The 22,500-nt window shown below is 35.4% G+C and overlaps 2 protein-coding genes across 7 annotated transcripts in view; one reads left to right on the top strand and one right to left on the bottom strand.

Annotated features, from left to right (window-relative positions):
• Positions 1 to 3,309, bottom strand: part of LOC125652035 (potassium channel subfamily K member 1-like) — a 15,267-nt gene extending 11,958 nt beyond the window's left edge. Inside the window, exon 1 of the mRNA XM_048880925.2 lies at positions 2,831 to 3,309. Within this exon, the coding sequence (XP_048736882.2) occupies positions 2,831 to 3,011 (181 nt within the window). The 5' untranslated portion in view covers positions 3,012 to 3,309. The remainder of the gene's footprint in view (positions 1 to 2,830) is intronic.
• A 141-nt stretch (positions 3,310 to 3,450) lies between these two features.
• LOC125652034 (leucine-rich repeat protein 1-like) overlaps positions 3,451 to 22,500 on the top strand; it is a 23,338-nt gene continuing 4,288 nt past the window's right edge. The window contains exons 1-6 of one of the 6 annotated variants that reach the window (XM_048880922.2): positions 3,460 to 3,529; positions 5,222 to 5,371; positions 5,846 to 6,035; positions 9,878 to 10,063; positions 10,156 to 10,254; positions 14,362 to 15,092. In XM_048880922.2, coding sequence (XP_048736879.1) covers positions 9,881 to 10,063; positions 10,156 to 10,254; positions 14,362 to 15,092 — 1,013 coding nt within the window. In that variant the 5' untranslated portion in view covers positions 3,460 to 3,529; positions 5,222 to 5,371; positions 5,846 to 6,035; positions 9,878 to 9,880. Of the gene's footprint in view, positions 3,530 to 3,567; positions 3,587 to 5,221; positions 5,376 to 5,845; positions 6,036 to 9,877; positions 10,064 to 10,155; positions 10,255 to 14,361; positions 15,093 to 19,324; positions 19,398 to 22,500 lie in introns of those variants that run through there. The other 5 variants (XM_056164584.1, XM_056164582.1, XM_056164583.1 and 2 more) reach the window with 5 other exon arrangements.

The raw sequence follows: 22,500 nt of genomic DNA, 5'->3' as shown, positions 1-22,500 counted from the left end.
ATCATTGTCAGAGAAAGAATGTTTCATTCTTGTAAGCCAATCAGCATACCATGTCAAAGTTTTTCCCGCTGGAAAGAGAAAGGTGGTGGAACTGTTATACTATATGACTACTTCATAAATTATAATTTTGACCTTGTTTAGTTTGTGAAGCTGTTATATCCCTTGATGGATGCAATGATCTTAGTGTCACAACATCATTATTTCTATAGACAGGATATATGTCACATCATTATTTCTATAGACAGGATATATGTCACAACATCATTATTTCTATAGACAGGATATAGGACTTTTGTGGGCCAGGAGTGATTGAGTTTTTACTAAATTTATTATTGTCGCTTTTATCTTTATTTTTTAAAGTTTTATTACTTCGTGAAAAGCTACAAACCACAGCAATATGAAATGTTATGCTAATGCTACAAACCATGAAAACGAAATTATCAAATACAATTACACATGTATGCATTTTTATAAAATTTCTTTCTACAGTATACAAAAAGTTTCTGTGCTTTAAAGAATTTTCCAAATGACATATTCCAACATTATTTTTGATCCACCTTTTTGATTTACTGGGTCAGCATTGGTAGAGGGCCCCTAATTCAAAACTGGAAAATGAGTTCAAAACCAGGCAACGGAGGGAGTGTTTTAATTGTTCACCCTGTGTTTTACCTTCAATATTTTCAGAATTTTAGTTCTAATATTTCAAAAAGTATGAAAATATATTCTAAACAATATCAAAATTTTTTTTGAACTCTGACTACGTACACAGCATGCTTGATCAAACAGCAAACCGATTCGTAACCAGTAAAACAACTGTACTCAGCAGATCTCCTTCAGTGGCATGGGGGAAAAGCAAGTACCTAAACATAATTTTGCTTAAAATCCAGCTGTGACATCATTCTATTGTAATAGCATTCCATTATTTTTCAAGAATGGAGAGTTTCAGACACTACTAATAGTAATGTTTTGTTGAGTTGAATTTTTTAATGACCACGTTCCCCCTGGCCTCTGTCACTGTTTTAACAAATGTAAAGAATCATTTTCATATTAAAACCTAAAGGCACAGATAAGAGTCGAACCCAAGATCTTTCACATGAAAGGCATGAGGATGATAACAACTTTGGAAAATTTAAACAGAGGTTTAATATGACAAAACTCTATATATTTAATAGTATTTTTATAATCTATTGAAAGAATTTCCTAATTAGTTACAATTATAGTTAGATTTAAAATGGGGGTGGATTTTAAGTCAGTCTATGTCCTCATTCCTCTCCATTCCTTAAATGCAATGGACATCAGCCCCTTCAGGGCCTCAGCTCCATTACTTTTAAGGATTGAAGGGTACTCTGACATTAACCTATACATAATGGTGCAAAAGTGCATATATCTACAGTGTGCGAAATTAACCATGGACCGATAGACAATGTCTATAGAAAATTGAGACGGTCTATAATGATCAAAATAGCTATAGACCAACTTGTCTATAGGAATTCTGAGTAAAAAACTAGTTCTCCACCGCTTATTAAATATATATATCGGTGCACGCCCTGGAATTAAACTGAGAGCGGTCAGTACAACAAGTTCCAGCAAGGCTAAAGTCGCAGAAAATTATGAGAAAATGAAACGTAGTAGAAGTGACTTAGATGAAGAACCAGACAGTGAAACTGAGCTGGTCAGAACAAAATGAAAAAGAAAATGAAATTCTAATTGAAAAGCTTGTGCATGAAATTGAAAAAGAATATAATTAAACTATGAATGAATTACCAAATCGAATTTGGGTCTATTAGGCTATTTATTTTTCAATAACAACACAGGTTGACCTTCTCTATTCTATATTTACATTTATTTGTAAATTTTATAGAATAGACGATGTCAATAATAAGAGAAAAAAATTCGTGACGAGCCCGTGATTACAATGAATACTGCATGTTAAATTTCATTCTACAGGAATTTGTTGCGGTCTATAGGAAATGAAATGACTATGGACCAAAAGTCTATAGGACTTTAAAGTTACTTTCGCACACTGTATCTAAAATTCTGAGAACTGAATGTCCTTATTATAAATAAAACTCAGAGAACATGTTAGTTTAAATTAGAGATGGGCCATGCATATGGGGGGGTTTGCAACAGGTCCAGTCCAAAGACTATTTCTACCTACGTAGCTATTAATAGCTACCTAGGTATTTAAACCTTAACTTAAAGTACTAGCTACTTCTACCTACTTTAGCCTGTTTTCAAAAATATAGATAAATAATAATTAAGGCGCATCTTTTAAACAGGCAAGTCGTTTTATGTACCATGTTGTGCATGTGCATGACAAAATTCAGAGCATAAATTTGAATACTTTACGAGGGTGGAGAATGTAGAGGAAATGTATGGAAAATCGTCCCAAAGCCTTTAATGTAAAAATGCATGAAGGTAAACTTTAAAATTAATACATATATATTTGTAAGACATTCTAGACTTCTTATCACATAGCTTTGATCCTAAGCTCCTAGAAAATGGAACTGGGTGTAGTTATTGATGCAAATTTGAAAGGTTAGAAAGTAATCATTTTTTGTCCAATATTTTTGTGGTATTCATCGTCGGAGTACGTGAATCAAGAAATTTGGTACACACCATATCGCGCAGTTCCTCCGTTTGGCCACGGAATGCAAGTAAAGGAAAAAGTAGGTAAAAATAGCTACCTGGAGTAGGTTTAAATACCTAGGTAGCTATAAGTAGCTACGTATGTAGAAATAGTCTCTGGACTGGACTTGTGCAACTCAAAATTTCCAAAATAAGACTGAATCCAATGTTACCACTCTGAAGCTAGTGAAACCTGAAGTACCTGTTAAGCATGTGTTGTCAGTCAAAAATTTGGACCTTAAGTTCTTCACACTCTTAATTAATTCTCGTTCTTGTGGTCCTTCAATTGCAGAAAACACAGAAGCGCCAATCACAAGATACAGGAGATAAAATAATGACAACGCAAGCAATCTTATTGTGCTTTTGCGTAATTTCATCATCATATACTATATTGCAAAGTGAAGACAGATTTTCCTTGAACTTAAACTAGGGCCAGTTTAACTTCGGATGATGCTGGATGAGGCTGCCTTGGAGTGACCCCGATTTTCACCGAATTCCTAGATATGCAAAGCAATCTTGTTTTAGACACGTTTCATGAGGAACATTTTATAGTTTTTTTCACTTTCTGTACGAAAGAAAAAATACGACACGCAAAGAACACTGAACATATGTACTTTCCTCCATGTCTCATTAAAAATTATGACAATCTAACAACACCCACGGATAACATCCCGATTAAAAATATAGTTCTCGAGGTTTCCCCGTAATACTAAAAAAAATCTTTTCTATAACATTTCTTTTATTAAGAAATAACTTTTTGATTCATTTCTAATAAATATTGAATGAAAATTGTAGTTTTACTTCATGCGCGTATAAATATGTGTTGAATTAATTTGGCGGAAATTTTGATAAGTTGTACATAGGGGACTGCGCGTACGAGTCGTAGGGGCACAGAGAAGTGGTAGGTAAACTCAATGTAAACATGGCAGGATTATTATATTGAGGAATTACCCTTACAGTGAGGGCAGCTACTTGCATTCTTGGTTATTAATTCGAAATTGTTATAAACAGCAGGTCTACACTATTACGCATGGTACTCTTGCAGGTATATCTTATTCTCTTTAGACTCTAAATTAGAGAAATCGAGAGACATAGCCTTCATCGATGAAGGCACAGGAGTCGGCAATTTTATCAATAAGGTAGTCTATGCCTTTCGACTCTCTGAAGAGAATAAGGTATATCTATACTTCAATATTGATAAAGCGTTGCAGTGGTTTGAAATGAAACTGTTTGAGAGAAGAGTGAACAACAGCTGATCTATAGGCCTTGTGAAAATGGGACGAATATTGTGATACACAGTCACAAATCTTGTTGACAGAATCGTCCGTCTTTTGACATTTCACTTTTCAATACCTATAATATTCTTCAGATGTTTGATTAGCCGACAAACAAAACATAAATAGTTTATAAATTTTCAAAATAATAATTTCAATGTAGGGCCTATAATAAAATTGCAAACTGCTTAATTAGGTCTATTTGAAATTGAGAATGTATTATCTTACACAAAATGTGTTTTCTGTGTGTACATTTTCTTTCTGTTACTTTAAGGAGGAATACTACACCAGACAAGCTGAGGATATGTACAACACTATTTTAAAATTGAAAACTTTCGTTTAGTTAAATGCAGTTTTAGTAGAAAGTATTCTGAAAAAGAAATATTGAAAAACTGCTCGAACTAGTGATATACAGATTTTCAGTTGACATGCTAATGAACCTACTGAGCTACTCAGCTAAGCATTTAAATCTAAAACGAATAGACAAATATTAGGGCTGTCACGATTCAGACTTTTTAGTTCGGTTCAGGAAACAAAACCTTGTGGGTTTTTTTTAGTTCAATTTTATTTTGTGTGAATGAATCCAAGAATAACGAGGACCCTGTACAATTTAGTACAAATGCAAACATCAATTTCTTGTGTATTTTATTCAACAAAATACCAAGAAATATTTATTTACAGACAAAACAACAGGCAACATTTGCTCATGAGAGCTTTTTTAATTGACTACAAGCTCTAGATGCAGTACTGCAAATTATGACCTATCATTGCACTTACGGTTGTAGTAGTAAGGGTTCATAAATGTGCCAAGTATTGCCGCGATTAAGAACATATCTGAAAGACCCATGACTCTCACTTCTAAATGCAGAGTGTTTGGCGAAGGAGCAATTGCCATCTATGCTTATATCTCAGGTTTGAGTGTGGCTCAAACGCACAACATCCCGGTCACGAAGCAAAAATTCTACTACTGAGCTACCGTAATCTTGTTGCATATTTAAACTTGCACTTGAATATTTTGCTTTGCAGACTGTGAGTGCTTTGTTAAAGACTTCTATCTCCCTCTTTCTTAGAAAATTTTTAAGTGCTGTATTCCCATCCTTGCGACTTTTTGTTTTGTTTTACTATTGCCAATGTTACTAGGACTTTCATTGTTTAGAATATCATTTATGAAAATATCAAACCAACCATAGCATGTGTATCAAACAAAATAGGATATTGTAAAATGTAGACAAACACCGAACCGAAATCTGGAGACTTTTGGTTAACTGTGACAGCACTAACAAATTGCTGATTTTTATATTTTCATTCATATCTTAAAGGAAGTCGGCCATTATGACGGTGTAGTATACCTCCTTAAAGAAGGAAATGCAACCAGATCAGAATTCACACATGTGACCCAAGCCTCTGGCCTCCATCAGGTGCTCTACCACTGAACTACATGTATCTGGTTGGGTAGATGAACTGGCATGGTAGGTACATCAACCCCTTATTACATGACCAATGGTCAAAGCTTTCTGACCATGTTACATTTTTGTGATGAATTGAAATTTTTAGAGCTGAAACAATTTCTCGAAATATTGATACTGTTTAATATAAATATTCGATTCCTTGCCTCGATCTTTGGTTTGATACGCTTTTTTGAAATCGTGTGGTAAAAAAAAAATTGACCTGTACTTATTATTTTTACATGTACGAGGGACAAAATGGTCTCCAATAACAGTCAGATTGTTGTTAGCCTCAAGTCTGACAAAAACAATAATGAACTTTATCAGTTAAAACTACACTGAGTGGCCAAAAGTATTGCAACAAACATGGCTGACGTCATCACAATGTAAATAACAGCTGCATGGGAAAAAACAACTTTAAATGAAATAAACATTATTTATTTACCATTTTTTCTAGTATTTGGTTACAAAGTCTTTCTGAATAATAACTTGTCGTAGTCTTGAAGATATTGAAGCATGGAAGCTACGGATATATGTTTGAGAGAGGCCATTCCAGATTCTTGGCACTGCAGCCACTAGGTCATCCCGGTTTTTAATATCATCCAACTCACAGGACAGTTTGATTTTGATACAACGCCAGACATTTTCAACAACATTAAGGTCCAGGGACTGCAGGCCAGTTGAAATTGTGAATACCGTTTTCTTGTTTCCAAGTATTGGTCTGTCTAGAGGAGTGGGGGTGGCATTATCGTCTTGGAAAATAAATTGCTGATTTCCAAAAATATTGACAACAACAGGCCATAAGTGATTATCCAGCAATTCAATATACTTTGCTGAGTTTAGATTTCTATCAACAGGTACATGAACACCAATGCCATCATATGTAATACACCCCCAAAACTTGCAACTTACTCTCTGACACGGGCGTTTTGTGTTGGTTTAGACGGTAAGGCTTCCACTTCTCGGACAATTTTCTCCACAAACTTACAGACTTATTTTGTCCAATGACTACCTGTGTTTCGTCTGAGAAAATAATTTTCAACCACTGTTCAGGTTTCCAATGTCTTTTCCTCGGCACCACAAAATTCGGCATTTGTTGACTTTAGCGATTGTAAGCGTTTTCTGAATTTTGCGGCTCCTGTACCCTTCCCAATGTAACCTACGACGAACAGTTTTCCTGGACACATTTGTACCTTCATTCTTATTAAAAGTTAATGTTAAGTCTTGAAGAGATTATCTTCTGTTAGTTTTCAGAATGCGATAAAGTTTCTGATCACCCCTCTCATCTATCACCCGGGGCCTTCCACTTTGGGGATCATTTTCAACACTTTCTTTGGGACGGAATTTTTTCAAAACTGGTCCAACAGTGCTTCGATAGATTCCCAATGATTCACAAATTTTGTTGTCATTAAATCCCTTTGAATTTAGAATTACAATCCTTTTCTTTAGGTCCTTTGACAATTCTCTCTCATTCTTCGACATTGTTTTCATTCGATACCTTACCGGAAATCGTCTGCTACTTTGAAGTACAAACGGTTCCCCATATAATTTGTACCCTAGTTAATTCGCATACCTGACATCACGACCCATGCTTACTTTGTTATGCGTCAGCAATAAAAATAAAATTTGAAGCCAGTAAAATTGTGATGACGTCAGCCATGTTTGTTGCAATACTTTTGGCCACTCAGTGTACATAGCCAACAGTCATCTTACCTTTCGGTGGTTTGGATACAATTTTATTTTTAAATTATGACTGTGAATCTTCGTAATTAAATTTTTCTTTGAAGTTATTATTTGTTTCTTCTATAAATGTATCATATTGAAATATTGAATGGTGGCATAAGTATTGCAACATGTATCTTATCGTGAAGAGGAAGTATCGTTTTAGTCCTAGATAACTTGAAACATCCGCCTCAATTTAATAAGGGGAATAATTTTCAAATCATAGGACCATGCCTTCTTCCAAGGAAATTAAGATGTGAATAAAACAGAAAGGTCGAAAGATGTTGGAAGTCTAGTCAAAATAGCATAAACCGTGGCTTCTTTATGGACAAGGACGGCTGCAATGAATATTATGAAAAATCCTTTAAAGGGACATGGACATGGTTGAGCTGAAAATTTTATTTTTCCATTTTTATTGTTTACAGTGCTTAACTAATGTATTTCTAATGGTCGACCAAAATTTGAATATCAGTTTTTGAGTTGCAAATGAGATACAGCACTCAAATTCTTTGTTATGTAAACAAGTGCCATGTTTTTGTTTACATATAGATTGCTTGATAGAAAATAGCACGTTTAAAACAAAATGAGATGTGCTAAACACGAGAAACTATTAAATTATGTTCAGAATTAACTTTTAAAATGAAAAATCTGCTTTACAACTTTTTACGGGTAAATCTAGCTTATATGTAAACAAAAACAGGACACGAGCCTTGTTTACATAACAAAGAATTGTGAGCTCTGTATCTCCCATGTACCTTGACAACTGATATTCAAATTATTGCTGACCATTAGAAATACCTTAATTAAGCATTTTAAACATTAAAAGTGGAAAAATAGAACTTGAAAATCTTCAGCTCAAATCGTGTCCATGCCCCTTTAAAGGATTACTTTCTCTCTAATAGCAAGGTGTTGGTTTGTTAAAATTGTATGTAAGCTATTCATTTAGCAGTAAATATGGCAAGGATTTTGATTTTCTTCAAACCATATTAAAAGCATCCTTGGGTGAATGGGATTCGATTTTGTTCAAATGAAGCGCCATACCCCTATCAAAGGAAATAATCAAGAAAAGGCAAAAAATAGGGTGGGGTAATTTAAAAATCTTCTCAAGAACCACTGGACCAGAAAAGTTGAAATTTGCATGCAAGTTTCCAGACATGGTGTAGATTCAAGTTTGTTCAAATCATGGTTCCCCAGGGGTAAGATGAGGGCACAATACGTGACAATAGGGGATGCAAAGTTTTACAACGAATATACTGTATAGGGAAAATCTTCCTATTAAGAACCACAGGGCCAGTAAAGTTGAAATTTACATGAAAGCCTCCTGACATAGAATAGATTCAAGTTTGTTCAAATCATTGCCCTGGGGGTGGAGTGGGGCCTCAATAGGGGATCAAAGTTTTGCATTCAAGTATATAGGGAAAATCTTCTCGAGAACAAGGACATGATTACTCATATTAATATGCAAGCATCCCTAGGTAGTGCAGAATCAAATTTGTTCAAATTGTGGTCCCCAGAGGTAGGGTGAGGCCACAAAAGGGGATCAAAGTAAATAGGAGTGATCTTTGAAATCTTCTCAATAACAGCAGAGCAATGATTACAGTCTCTGAAACGTTCTACTTCACCATTTCTCTGTGTGTTCACCGTGTGCTCTTCATTTACAGTTTTGCGTTCACAAATCGTTCACCTTGCGTTCAATGTTCATTTACATTCAGAACACTAAAGTGAAAGGATCAATCTTCATAGCAAGACAAAAAGGAACGTGTGTGTAAGAATTCTAAACATTATAAAATATTTTTTTCTACTTTCCAGGTATACATGTATCTGTACATGTAATACTGTAAACAATGTACATAAGAAAATTTCTTTTGTTTGTGTATGATTGCTGCATGCATTGATGTGAAATTTATGATAATTTCATGAGAAATGTACATCCAGTACTTGCACAAAAATGTACTATGCCTTTGTTTAGACTGAACATACAGATACCGGATTATAGAATAAGGGGAAAATCTGAAATATTCTGAATGAATAGACCATTTTGCGCTCACCGTTCACTTTGCAATCACCGTTCGCTCTGCGTGCATTCACCGTTCAAGTGGGAAAGTAGAAACGTTTCAGGGACTGTAGTCATATTAATATGCAAGCATTCCCAGGTAGTGTAGATTGAAGTTTGTTCAAATCATGATCCCCAGGGGTATGATGAGGCCACAGTAAAGGATAAAAAAATTATATGGGAATCTGTAAAAATCTTCCTTCTCAAGAACAGCAGAGCCATGATTAGTCATATATACAAGCATTGATTAGTCATATATACAAGCATTGATTAGTCATATATACAAACATTGATTAGTCAATTTAAGTTTGATCAATTCAGGGGCCCCAGAGGTAGAGTGGGGCCATAAGATCAAAGATTTAGAAAAAAAGATTCAAGATTAAAAAACACAATAACTCATATCAAAATGCAAATGTTCCTTAAGTTATGTCGATTCTATTTTTTTTTTTTTTTTATGCCTCATGACCACAGTCAGATGAGGGAGGCATGTTGTTTTAGTCCTGTCTGTCTGAAATTACAACCTTCTCATAACATTTGAATGGTGAGTGATAGGAATTCGGAATTCAAATTACTAGGTAAACGCCTGGAAATTGTCAGTCTCCACATACTTGGTCATTTATATGGGTACTGCTCTCATAACAAGGAATATTGTAATGAATGAACACATTAAACTAGAGATAAAAACATAGACAATATTAGTCTATACATGTATATAGTTCACAGAAATCAGTAATTTGATTTTAAATATCTTATAGAGAATGAGGATAAAGTGTGAAATGGATATTATAAACCGGCTGCTGCCATCCATGAATGTAAAGAAGGGTGGCAGAAGTTGCCACACACAGTTATCTATAGGGAAAAAGCCACAAAGTGATTCCAAGGAGGGCACCTTGTTTCTAATGGTGTGTACTGCTCAAGATAAAAATGGAACAAAATTTCAGGTAGGTCATGTATTCCTGCACTGATCTATAACATTTGAAATTCTTATAGCTATACAAAAAAAGTATTTCTTGATTTTTTTTTTTTTTTACAGATTAAGGACAATGTTGAGCAAATATTTGCAAAGTTTATAAATGAAGGAAAGGCAACAATTCGTTTCAAAGATCCAGAGCAGGATTTATGCTTGTGCAAGGCAGGTGTTGTAACTTTTTGTATACAGGATAAGTCCTGTAGCTGTTAGAATATGTATCAGATGTATAAGATGATGTAACTTTTGAGATTACAAGGTACATGCTGTAACTTCTGCTATTACATGGTAGGCATTGTATATAAATTTTGGTATTACATGGTAGGTGCTGTAACTTCAGGCATTATACAGGGGGTGCTGTGACTATTAGTATTACACAGGGGGTGCTGTGACTATTAGTATTACACAGGGGGTGCTGTGACTATTAGTATTACACAGGGGGGTGCTGTAACTATTAGTGTTACACAGGGGGGTGCTGTAACTATTAGTGTTACATTGTCGGTGATGTAACTTCTGTTATCACATGGTAGGTGTTTTAATTTATGGAAATGCATGGTGGGTTTTGTTACTTCAAGCATCATTATGTCATTGGTGCTGTAAATGCTACTTCTCGTAGCACATTTTAAATGTTGTAACTACAATTAATTTTTTTTATCAAAGGACAAGGCAATTTTATTTTGCTAATAGCCCACAAAGCATATAGGAAGCTGGAAACTTATGAAATATTCACTTGATATACATTGAAAACAAGAATAACTGATGTCAGCACTTTAAATTACAATGCAAAAATTATGCTAATGTACACAAGTATACACAAAGTTTCACTTTATTAACAATGCCCATCAAGTTCATGGCCAATTTTCATAAAATTTGATAAGAAATGTCTATGGGATAAGGGAAATTAAGCTTGTGAATTTCATGATCACTGCACCTCTGGGGCTTGAGGAATGGTGTCAACCTTAAAAAGTGATGCAATCTTTAAAAATATTCGTCTTAAATCAGGGACATCAAGCAGACCAAACTATGTGCATTGTCTAAACATTTGGGCCTGTCATTTTAGCTCACCTGAGCTGAAAGCTCAAGTGAGCTATTCTGATCGCCTGTTGTCCGTTGTCTGTCCATCTGTATGTCCGTCTGTCTGTAAACTTTTACATTTTCGACTTCTGCTCCAGAACCACTGGGCCAATTTCAACCAAACTTGGCCAAAAGCATCCTTGGGTGAAGGGCTTTCAAGTTTATTCAAATGAAGGGTCATGTCCCTCTCAAAAATGCAAAAATAGGGTGGGGTCATTTAAAAATCTTCTTCTCAAGAACCACTGGACCAGAAGAGTTGAAATTTACATGAAAGCTTCCTGACATAGTGCAGATTCAAGTTTGTTAAAATCATGGCCCCCGGGGGTTGGATGGGGCCACAAGGGGGATCAAAGTTTTACATACAAATATATAGGTAAAATCTTTAAAAATCTTCTTCTCCAGAACCACTGAGCCAGAAAAGCTGATATGTACATGAAAGCTTTCTGACATAGTGCAGATTCAAGTTCAAATCATGGCCCCTGAGGGTAGGATGGGGCCACAAGGGGGAATCAAAGTTTATCATACAAATATAGGGAAAATCTTTTAAAACCTTCTTCTCCAGTGATCTTTCTACATTTTTTACAAGGGTCCTGTGGCTTTCGAATTGGGGAAAAATTGTCGACATTTCAGTCAAATTGGGAAAAATCAATTTTATCTTAAATAAGTTTTAAAATCATATCAAACATTATATTATCTTTATTTTACACATCTAATTCTCTTTAACCTTCTAAAATTTTCAACCATTCTATCCAAATCATCATTCCCATAACTCTTTGTTAAGTCTTATGTATATAATTCACATCGAATGTTTATTTTTTTTCAAATACGTTTTCCTTTCATAATTTTATCATGGGGAAAATTGCAACCTAGATTGGGGGGAAATTGGCAATTTTTAGGAGGGGAAAGGGCTGAAATTCGGACCCAAAAGGGGCCTTAAAAATCACTGTTCTCAAGAACCATTCGGCCAAAGAAGTTGACATTTACATGAAAGCTTTCTGAGGCCAAAATAAAAATATTGTTTGTTTCCCCTCGCCCGACCGAGTCTGAAAATTCACACCGACCCATAAGTTTTTATTACGCCATTCTGGTGAAGTTTTTTTTTTAATTTTAAGAAAATTTCAAGGTCGTTTCTGGTGCAGATCAGTATTTTATAATGACAAAAATTTTCTATATCTTCTTTGGTTTCGATCCAAAATTAAAAAATAATAATGCGAATACAGGAGGTGTTCTGGTCCGAAATCTAGAAATTTCGCCGCCTCCAGCTGGAGGCGGCATTCTCTGGCTGATTTCAAATACTTACAAGCCGAATTCAATTTTAAGCTCATAACTAATCAATAAAACGATTCTTCTTGTACTTACTAATATCGATTTTATGGGTTCTTTCATCACATAAACAGTCTCTTGAAAACATTTTATCAAACTGTCGAGCTTTGTTTTGAGTCACGAGACTCGTTTGCTCAAATGGCAGTGAAAATTCGGTTGACTACAACTGTTGGTTTCTGTTTAATATCGAATTTTGGATTGATATTTTCTTTTAATCAATATTAATAAGTACAAGAATCATGATTGTTTTATTGATTAGTTACAAGTGAGTTTAACATTGAATTCGGCTCGCAATTCGGACTAGTGATCTGCAAGATCGAGATGGAGAAATGTTGTCTATACGAGGAGCGAGGAAACAAGAGAATTCGGGGCATCCAGTGTGCAAGTTGTGTTCTTCAGTAGGGGAAAGTGTTGATATTTCGGACGGATGCGATATTTTTGACAGTCAATCAGAAGCATTCTCAATTTAACTTATTTCTGAACTAATGCTATATTTACAAACTGGAAAACACCTAATTATATGCACATGTGTAACTCAGCTCTGATTGGTTGATGTCAGCATCCATTTTGTTTGATCGGCAAAATCAAGTCCCGTTGAAACGTTTTCTGGTAAACTAGATCTACCGATATCATTTAAAAATATAATCAAAATCACTATCATATACAAATTAAGATAATGTGCAAAAAGCAAAAGCATAAAATGTCAGTGAACCATAAATAAAAGACAGCAACCGAGTTTACCAATTTTATAACACCATGTGTCCAAAACTAACACCATTGTCCATAGTTGCAACATTCTCCCTAACTTTATTTAAGTGTTAGTATGTGGCATAAATAGCAGAGAAAATTCTGATGAAACCCAATGTTCGTCGAATCAACCAATATGTATACATGTAGTCCAATGCCTAAGTTTAGTGGTTAGATAATGAGCATTTCCAAAATACATGAAGTACTGTCCGAAATATCGACACCTTCCCTAATTGCAAAACGTGGCAATCAAAGCAGAATTTACGCGAGAACTGACTATACGAGTTTGATGAGGAAACATGGATGATGTGCTTCACGACGTTTGGTATCGGGCATTGTTAATGGTTATGGGAATTTCATAATAAATAAAATTCTGCTAGCTAAAAAAAACAAAACTTTTTACCTACCTACTGACCTTCCTCTGAAATTTAGGGTCGGGAGAGGGGAAACAAACATATTTTTAAATGTTGCCTGACATAGTGTAGATTCAAGTTTGCAAAAATGATGGCCTCCAGGGGTAGGTTGGGGCCATATTAGGGACTAAGGTTTTACATGCAAATATATATGGAAAGTCTTCAGATATGGGCCAAGGTGAGCGATGTGGCCCAAGGGCCTCTTGTTTTATCCACTGATCTGAAGGGGAAATAAGAAATGATTATTTTTCTTCACTTGGGATATTAACTTAAATTTTTACTGGTTAATTGATAACGTTACTGTACCTTCAGACCAGTGGATGTGAAAATGACTAGCCTAAAATCCATATTCAATGATAATGGAACATTTTTATGTCAGATTGGGCCTTTAAACTAACATCAATAGAGGTTTTATAAATGTTGTATTCTTATCCTTGTTTTTCACTTACTTAAACTTAGCCAGCATCATCTTCACTTTTTTTGGTCATTTGTGAAAGTGTAATGTCACCGTATTATACAAAAGCGTCATGAATTAGACAATTCAAAGAAACTTGCAGCTGATGATGCGTGTTCTTAGATATACTAAATCGGAACTTCTCCTGTGATTGTATCAACAAGTTTTACTTCATTAAGATATTAGATTTAAATGCTGGTACATAGCTCTATCTTTCAATATGGAAGGGCAATATAAGATTATGTATTTATTTTTGTGCAGGCGGATCCACTACAGCTTAAAAACTTTCTGACTTTACTGCGCAAGGCATCATTAGGTCAGAATATAGACAAGATTAACTTATCCACACTGGCTCCAGCAAGTAATAAAGGTATTGATAAACCAAAAACAAAACTGTCAGTGACATCCAGGAAAGACTATCCTCTCACCAAAAGCTTTCCTTCACAGTTGGAACATCTTCATATATCTCAGTGTCGGATGAAGAAGATAGATTCCAGAATTTTTCAGCTTAAAAGACTCCAGCATCTAGACTTACGGGAAAATGTTGTGGAAGAGTTACCTCTTACATTTTCTCAACTCGTAAATTTGCGGGAACTGATACTAAATTCAAACAGGATACAGAAGCTACCATCTTCTTTGTTTTTATTGCCAAACTGGAAGCAGATGCTGTCACTGTTGGACCTCAGTAATAACAACATTACACTTCTGCCTGTTCAGCTCTGTGAATTGGATAATCTTGTCACTCTGAGAGTGGACCACAACAAGCTAGAAACATTTCCACCCACAGTTGGAAGACTCAAGAAACTCAAATATCTTTCAGCCAGTCATAACCGTATAGAGGTGCTTCCATACAGTTTTATGCAGTTGCAATTGGAACATCTGGACCTGTTTGATAACCTTTTCATTGATGTTACAAAGTCTGATTTAGAAGAGAAAGAATGGCAAGCACCATCTTTAGTGGAGTGTTGTGCCAGAATGATTCGTAAAAATAGGTAAGATGGTTTTAGGTTACCTAAATCACTAAGGTGACCTACTGCTGTTGGGCTTTGTCCATCTATGTGTGTTGTGCATAGTCCAGTACAGTTTGACATTTTTAGCTCACCTGAACTGAAATCTAATTAAGTAAGTTTTTCTGATCACCACTTGGACAATTTCAACCAAACTTGGCAAAATGCATCCTTGGATGAAGGGAATTCAAGTTTGTTCAAATGAAGGGCCATAACCCCTTCAAAGTGGAGATAATCACAAAAATCCAATTTAAAAATATTCTTCTCAAGAACCACTGGGCCAGAAATACTGAAATTTACATGAAAGCTTCCTGACATAGTGCAGATTAATAATTATTAAATCATGGCTCCTGGGGGTAGGATGGGTCTCCAATACTTACGGGGATCAAAGTTTTACATGCAAATATATCGGGAAAATCTTTAAAATATCTTCTTCTCAAGAACCACTGGGGCAGAAAAGTTCAAATTTACCAGTGACCTTGAAATTTGACCTACTTTTAATAAAACATAACCTGTTAAATATGTTTAGAACTATTCAAGGTAGGGCTTTCATATTTATTTTGTATATAGGTTCTATATGACAAGAGGGGATCCAAATTAGAATAGGTCCTCAGTACCCCTTGCATGTTGTAAGAGTTGACTAAAAGGGGCAGCCCTTAAGATTAGATCACAAAAACTGATGTCCTGTGTCACAGCAGGTGTTGCACGATAAAGATCCCTCCCCACGCAAAGGCTGTAAGCACTGACCATAGGCCTAAATTTTGAAGCCCTACGCTGGCAATGATGACATCTCTATTAGTATATATGAGTGAAAAATTCTCGAGCAATATACACCCAACCAACCTTTTGATACAATCATATTTGATCTTGTGACCTTGACATACTTTCTTTTAAAACCTGACCTAATCATTATCTCCTGAATTATTTAAGGTAAAGCTTTTGTAATTTGTATAAAAAAAATTATGGCAAGGCCTTCAAGACTGGCCTTGGAATACTTTGGTTTGATCTTGTGAGCTTGACCTGAAAGTTTAACTTACTTTTGATAAAAATCTTACCTATTCAATATCTCCTGAACTATTTAGAATAGAGCTTTCATATTTGTATAGATTTCTTATGAGAAGGATTTTCTTATCATATAATGATCTATGACTTTGTGGCCTTGGTTTTATCCATAACAGCAAGATCATGTTAGTCATTTTGGTGTTGATACATCTATGTATTATGTGAATTAATTTTCAGATATGTTGTAATTCTTTGGGCCTAGGTTGGGGTCACAGTATGGGGTAAAAAAATTCATGGGAATAAAGATTGATGAAAAATGTCTTTTAAAAACCACAACAGCTGAACAACGACAGGGCCAAGGTGACTCCGGTGAGAGATGGGGCCCCTTGTTAAATTCTTCTTAAAACTACAATGCCAATTGTTACCATTTTTGGGATGAAAGGAATGTAAATTTTGAAATTTATCTTAGTTCCCCTAGGGCTAGGGCCTCATGGGTGGGGCCAAAACTGCAAAAAATGTCAAATTTTCAAAAATCTTTTCTACTCCCACACATTTGGGAGAAAAACCAAATGCATGTTTATGATATCCATGAATCCGTTTACCAAAATTGTGAAATTCATAGCCCCTTGGTCAGGGGTTTAGTCTCTAGGATGGGGCCAATATGGCCATATAGTAAAGATATATTAAATGTTAGAAAATCTTCTTCTTTACTCTGAGACATGTGCAAGGAAGAAGTAAATGGTTATGATGTCCATGAAGATCTCTACCTAAGTTGTGAAAATCATGACCCCTGGGTTAGGGGTTTAGGCCCTAGGATGGGGCCAATATGGTTCTAGTGAAAATGTTGTAAATCTTAGAAAATTTTCTTCTCTACTCTCAGACATGTAAATGAATGGTTATGATATCTCTGAAGCTGTCTACCTAAATTATGAAAATCATGGCCCCAGAGTTAGGTATTTAGGCCCTAGGGTAGGACCAATATTGCTTTCTAGTGAAAATGTAAATAATCTTAGAAAAATCTTCCTACTCTCAGACATGTGCAAGAAAAACTAAAATTAAGATGCATGGTTATGATGTCCTTGAAGATCTCTACCTAAATTGTCAAATTCATGACCTAGGCCAGTAGGCATGGTAGGGGTCAGTGATTCATGCTCTAGGGTGGAGCCAATATGGCCATATAGTGAGATGTCTTGAATCTTATAAACTTTACACATATACCTGGATTAGGCAGAGGAAGACCCCTATGACAGACAAACCCTTAGAATTATTAAATGTACATAAAGCATCAGGTACTGACCTACATATATATCTCAAGGTCAAAATAAAAGGTTTTTTTTTTACAATGGATTCGTGTCCGGGCTATAACTTCTTTGTTCTTTGACATAGGCATACCATATTTGACACACAGGTGGATCACCATGAGACGATGTGTCAAGTACCTTCATGACCTCCATGTGACCTTGACCTCAAGGTCAAAATTAAAGGGTTTTTTTTTACAATGGATTCGTGTCCGGGCCATAACTTCTTTGTTCTTTGACTTAGGCATACCATATTTGACACATGAGTGTATCACCATGAGGCGATGTGTCGGGTACCATCATGACCTCCATAGGACCTTGACCTCAGGTCAAAATTAAAGGTTTTTACAATGAATTCGTGTCAGGGCCATAACTTCTTTGTTCTTTGACATAGGTATACCATATTTGACAAATGAGTGTGTCACCATGAGACGATGTGTCGGGTACCTTATGACTTCTGTATGACCTTGAACTTTGACCTCAAGGTCAAAATTGATTATAGGGTTTTGACATAGTCATACCATAAGACATGGGTGTATCAACATGAGACTATGTGTCATGTACATTCATGACCTCTTTATGACCTTGACCTTTGATCTCAAGGTCAAAATTATAGGTTTATACCATGGATTTGTGTTCGGAGTATATCTTCCATTTTCTTCTACAAAGGCATACCATATTTTTACACTCGGGAAAGAGGTAATTTATACCTATTAACAACACTTTTTGGGAGATTGGGGTAAACAGGGGGTATTCTTAGTGAGCATTGCTCACAGTACCTCTTGTTGGTCTCTATCATTAAAAAGTTGAAATTTTAGAATTGTTCAGGCCACAACTCACTTGTCTTTTGACCAAACAGTGTGACACGATTCAAAACCAAGGTTATTTGGCCAAGGTCAAGGTTAATAGTAGTGATGAAACGATTGTCGCCGATGATCGATTGTCGGTCGTTCAGAGACCCACGATGCTACTAATCGATTACAAAATAAAAGTCGCCAACATCGTTGACCAAATAAAATCAGGAAATCACTTCAACTTTGTTCAAATTTTATTTTCTTTATGTCAAACCCGATCAAAAATAAGCAAAGAAAATGGCGGGAGATATGAAGGACGGTAACAACAATGACATTCAACAGTCAAAATAAAGGAGTCTATCTCTGATATCTTTGATACATTGAGATTATAGATAAATTCCATTACTTGATATATTGGAATTCTGATTTATATACCAGTGAATAAATGAAACAAAGAAAAATTTGAATGTTGTTTCCATACTTTTAATGATTCTGTTACATCTAATTTGAGGGGAAAACACTTAAATGCCAATTCCGATTATAATCGATTATTAATCGAGTACATGTGTCCGATTATTGCCGATAATCGATTGTGGTTTTAGGTCCGATTGTCCATCACTAGTTAATAGTAAAACATATCTATGGACCACAAATTTCTAGCAGAGGGATATTATAAGTTCATACTAGGTACAGAGGTAGGTTATGATCAGATGATTACTGTGGTTAGTGTCAAGTAGCCAATGTCAAATTCTCAATGTGACTGATGTAACTGATAAAGATCATAGAAATATTTATTTCAGACCATAACTTCATAATGGAGAGACAACTGAAGTCGGGCATACATTTGCGTTAAACATTCAGTGATGGGAAACATTTTTACAGGCCATTATTTCTTATTGGAGAAAGAGTAGTAAAATAAACATCATTTTTGACCATTTACAAAATATATCTGTTCCCAATTTTCATGGCCGTGTACATGCAATTGCTGTCATAGAACCCTGTACACAAATGTTTTAAGGTAAAGGTGAACTTACCTTATACTGTTATATAGCTTCTTCATGAATATGTAGTTTTTTAAGGATTTACATATCATTGTAATATCTCCTCTTTCTTTTTATATCAGAGAAATCTGGTGCAATTAGGAGAATAGAAAAATATCAATTTCACCAGTTGAGATCAGGAGATGATTGATTTCCCAAAGGTATCATGAAGCAATAAAATCAAATGAACGCATTACTAATCACTGTTGCAGAACTTTTTTCTCACTCTGCCCCTCAGTTTACACCAATTTTCTTCTTTGAAAACATTTTTGATGAAGTCTATATAGGACTATGCCTTTCTGGTCCCCAGCAAAACTCAAATTTTTAGGTCATCTTAGTCACTCGGGTAAACTATTGCAACTGCTCTGCATCTGTCATCTGTATCCATCGTGCATTATTACAATTGAACATTTGATAACCACCATTCCAATTCTTTTCAAATTTCAATGGTATCAAGCATTTTGGGGACATGGAGGACATAAATTGTCAATTTCAGAACTCCTATACCCCCAGGGATTTAGGGATAAGTTAGATAATGGCCAATTTTCTAAAATCTTCTCGATAAACACACATCTGTAAGAATATTGATGTAGAGCAGAAAAGCCTCTACCAAAATTGTGAATTTCATTATCCCAAGAGTAGAGGTTTTGGTACCATGGTGGGGCCAAAATGGTCATGGTGATTAAATGTGTGTGTTAACAATGGAACATTTTTTACTTCTTGATAATTTAGTTACCATTACAATTCTTTTCAAATTTTGTATGAAGCATCTTTAGGACAAGGGGAACATAAATATTGTAAATTCAGGACTCCAACACCCCCCGGGACCTTAAGGGTGGAACAAAAACTGCCAAAAATGGACCAATTTTCAAAAATCTTCTCTGTAAGAAAAACTAAAGCCCCTACTGAAATGGTAATTTCATGATCTCAGAGGTAGAAGTTCCAACTTGGTATATAGTGTTTATGTGCAAGTTTTAAATAACTTCATCTATAATGCTGTTAATACTAAATTGAAACTAAAATAGTCCTTTACCGAAAATCTAATGTCATAATCCCATGGGTAGGGATTTCCATTCCAGGATGGGGGCCAAAATTATCATAGTGATTATTGATTAATGTCTTATCATTTGAAAGACAGTTCTGACTTTAGGGAGGGTCCAAAATAGTCATATACTGTTGATATAACCTTACAGTTGATTCTCAATAGCTTGAACTTCGATCTCCAATACTCCCAAGTACTTGATCTTTTTAAGTGAAATTACGGTCCCAATATTTTTCTCTACATAACTAAGCAAATTTACTCTCGATCTCTTGAACGTTCAATCTCTCGAAGTTCTTTGTCTCTTGAAGTTTAAATCTGGGTCCCGTATAGTATATTTCGTTGTTTTTCACTTTTGATCTCTTGAAGTGGTGGTAATAATTGTTTCTACTTTCCTGGATAGCTCGGCCGTTGACTCTCAATTAAGGTGTTTATCTAGGTGACACAAGGCCTGTGTTTCCTGTTGGATTGGATAGTTATTTGGTCAATTTAACACCTGTAATTCATTTGTTATATAATTTCACTTCAGATTAAATTTATAACTCGTTTGGACTTGACATTGAGATGGTAATTTTGAGAATAAAATTTAGAGACATGGTATTTTTAGCTCTTCTGAGCCGAAGGCTCAAAGAGCTAATCATATGGCCATATGTCTGGCGTGCAGTGTGCGTCAACTTTTTGGAAAAAGGGCTATATCTCAAGAACCCCTTGGCCAATTTTTGTCAAATTTGTCACAGGGTATCCTTGGCCCAATGGCTTTCATTTGAATTAAAACTAGGGTTGTGACCCTTTAATAAGGGGAGATAATTAGGAAAATGCAAACAAAAGTAGTGGTTGCTAAAAAATACCACTGGGCAAATTATCACCAAACTTATGCATAAGGACAGGGGTCGAAATTAACTTTTTCTACCACAGGCTAATTTTAGCCTGTGGGTAAAAAATCCACAGGCTAAAATGAAAACCTACAAGCTAAAATGAAAATAATGAAGCAGTGCTCTTTTTATATATATATATTTTCAATCAGTGATTTTCCCCATCATTACTGAGCCTAGTGGGTCAACAGGCAGCGTTTGGACAAGACACTAAGTTACGTAAGTCATATGGTGCAATGTCTAGGTCTCTTGATTGTCGCACCTCTAACAGTCTAATCCACGACTTGTTTACCGCAGGTCTAGATCCAGTCTTCCAATTTCATGCCACATCAGGGTTGTCACTAGTGATTTTTTAAAGCGAATACAGGACTCATGGTTTTATAAGCAGCACGATCACGAGTCCTATGACTTTTTTGATAATCGTCTACGCAGTGAGAAATGCACCCGTGTCGTCACTACAACCCGACCTCAATATGACAATGACATTCTCATGATTCTGATAAAAATAACTACCGGAAGACTTGGTAAAACATAGATTCCGATATTTTTTTGTAGATAAATGAATAACAAAAACATCATACTTGGAATTATTCAATTTAATCACTCCTATAGGTGAACAGGACTCGTGGCACATGTCGATATGCGATGTCCAATCTCTAAAGCATTTGTTTGACTCCGAGTTTCTTAAAAAATCATAAAAGAAAAATCCGGATAAAAACGGTTATTGAAATCGGTCGTTCATGTAAGCGTTTGTATGATTCAGAGTGCAAGTTTGAGAAAAGCGAATAGCGCATCACCGTATAAAACGGATACGATACGATCATAGTTTGTAAATCACCACTCGCTAAGATTTTCGAGTGTCCATTATTTTTACTCGCTATTTTTCAAATGTACTCGCATTTTGCGAGTATTTCTCGCTAATTTCGAGCCCTGAAGGATGAGGATAGGTTGTAGATAAAAAATTGTTCAAGACATCATCCTGGGGCAAAGGGTGTGGTCTCAAGGTCACTTCAAAGTTGACCTTAAATTTTGTTTTGTTAAAACTTTGATATTTTGCTTAGTATAAGGACTAGGATCATCAAATTTTGTCAGTTGATGCATTTTAGGACCTAATATCATGTTGTCTCAAAAGTAGGTCATGGTGACCTACTTTTTGAATTTTGCAGGTAATTATTATTAAATGGATTTTAATGCATATCTTGGACACTTTTGAGCCTATGATCATCAAGAGTTGTCAGTTGATAGATCGTGGGACCTTGAAGTGCGTCATTTGAAAAGTATGTCACCATGACCTACTTTCTGAATTTTATGGCTAATCATTTATGAATACATTTAAGGTTGTTATTTC

Source organism: Ostrea edulis, chromosome 5 (assembly GCF_947568905.1).
Source record: "Ostrea edulis chromosome 5, xbOstEdul1.1, whole genome shotgun sequence".
Lineage (NCBI taxonomy): Eukaryota > Metazoa > Mollusca > Bivalvia > Ostreida > Ostreidae > Ostrea > Ostrea edulis.
The sequence above is the reverse complement of the archived record's forward strand: the minus strand, read 5'-3'. Positions and strand labels throughout refer to the sequence as shown.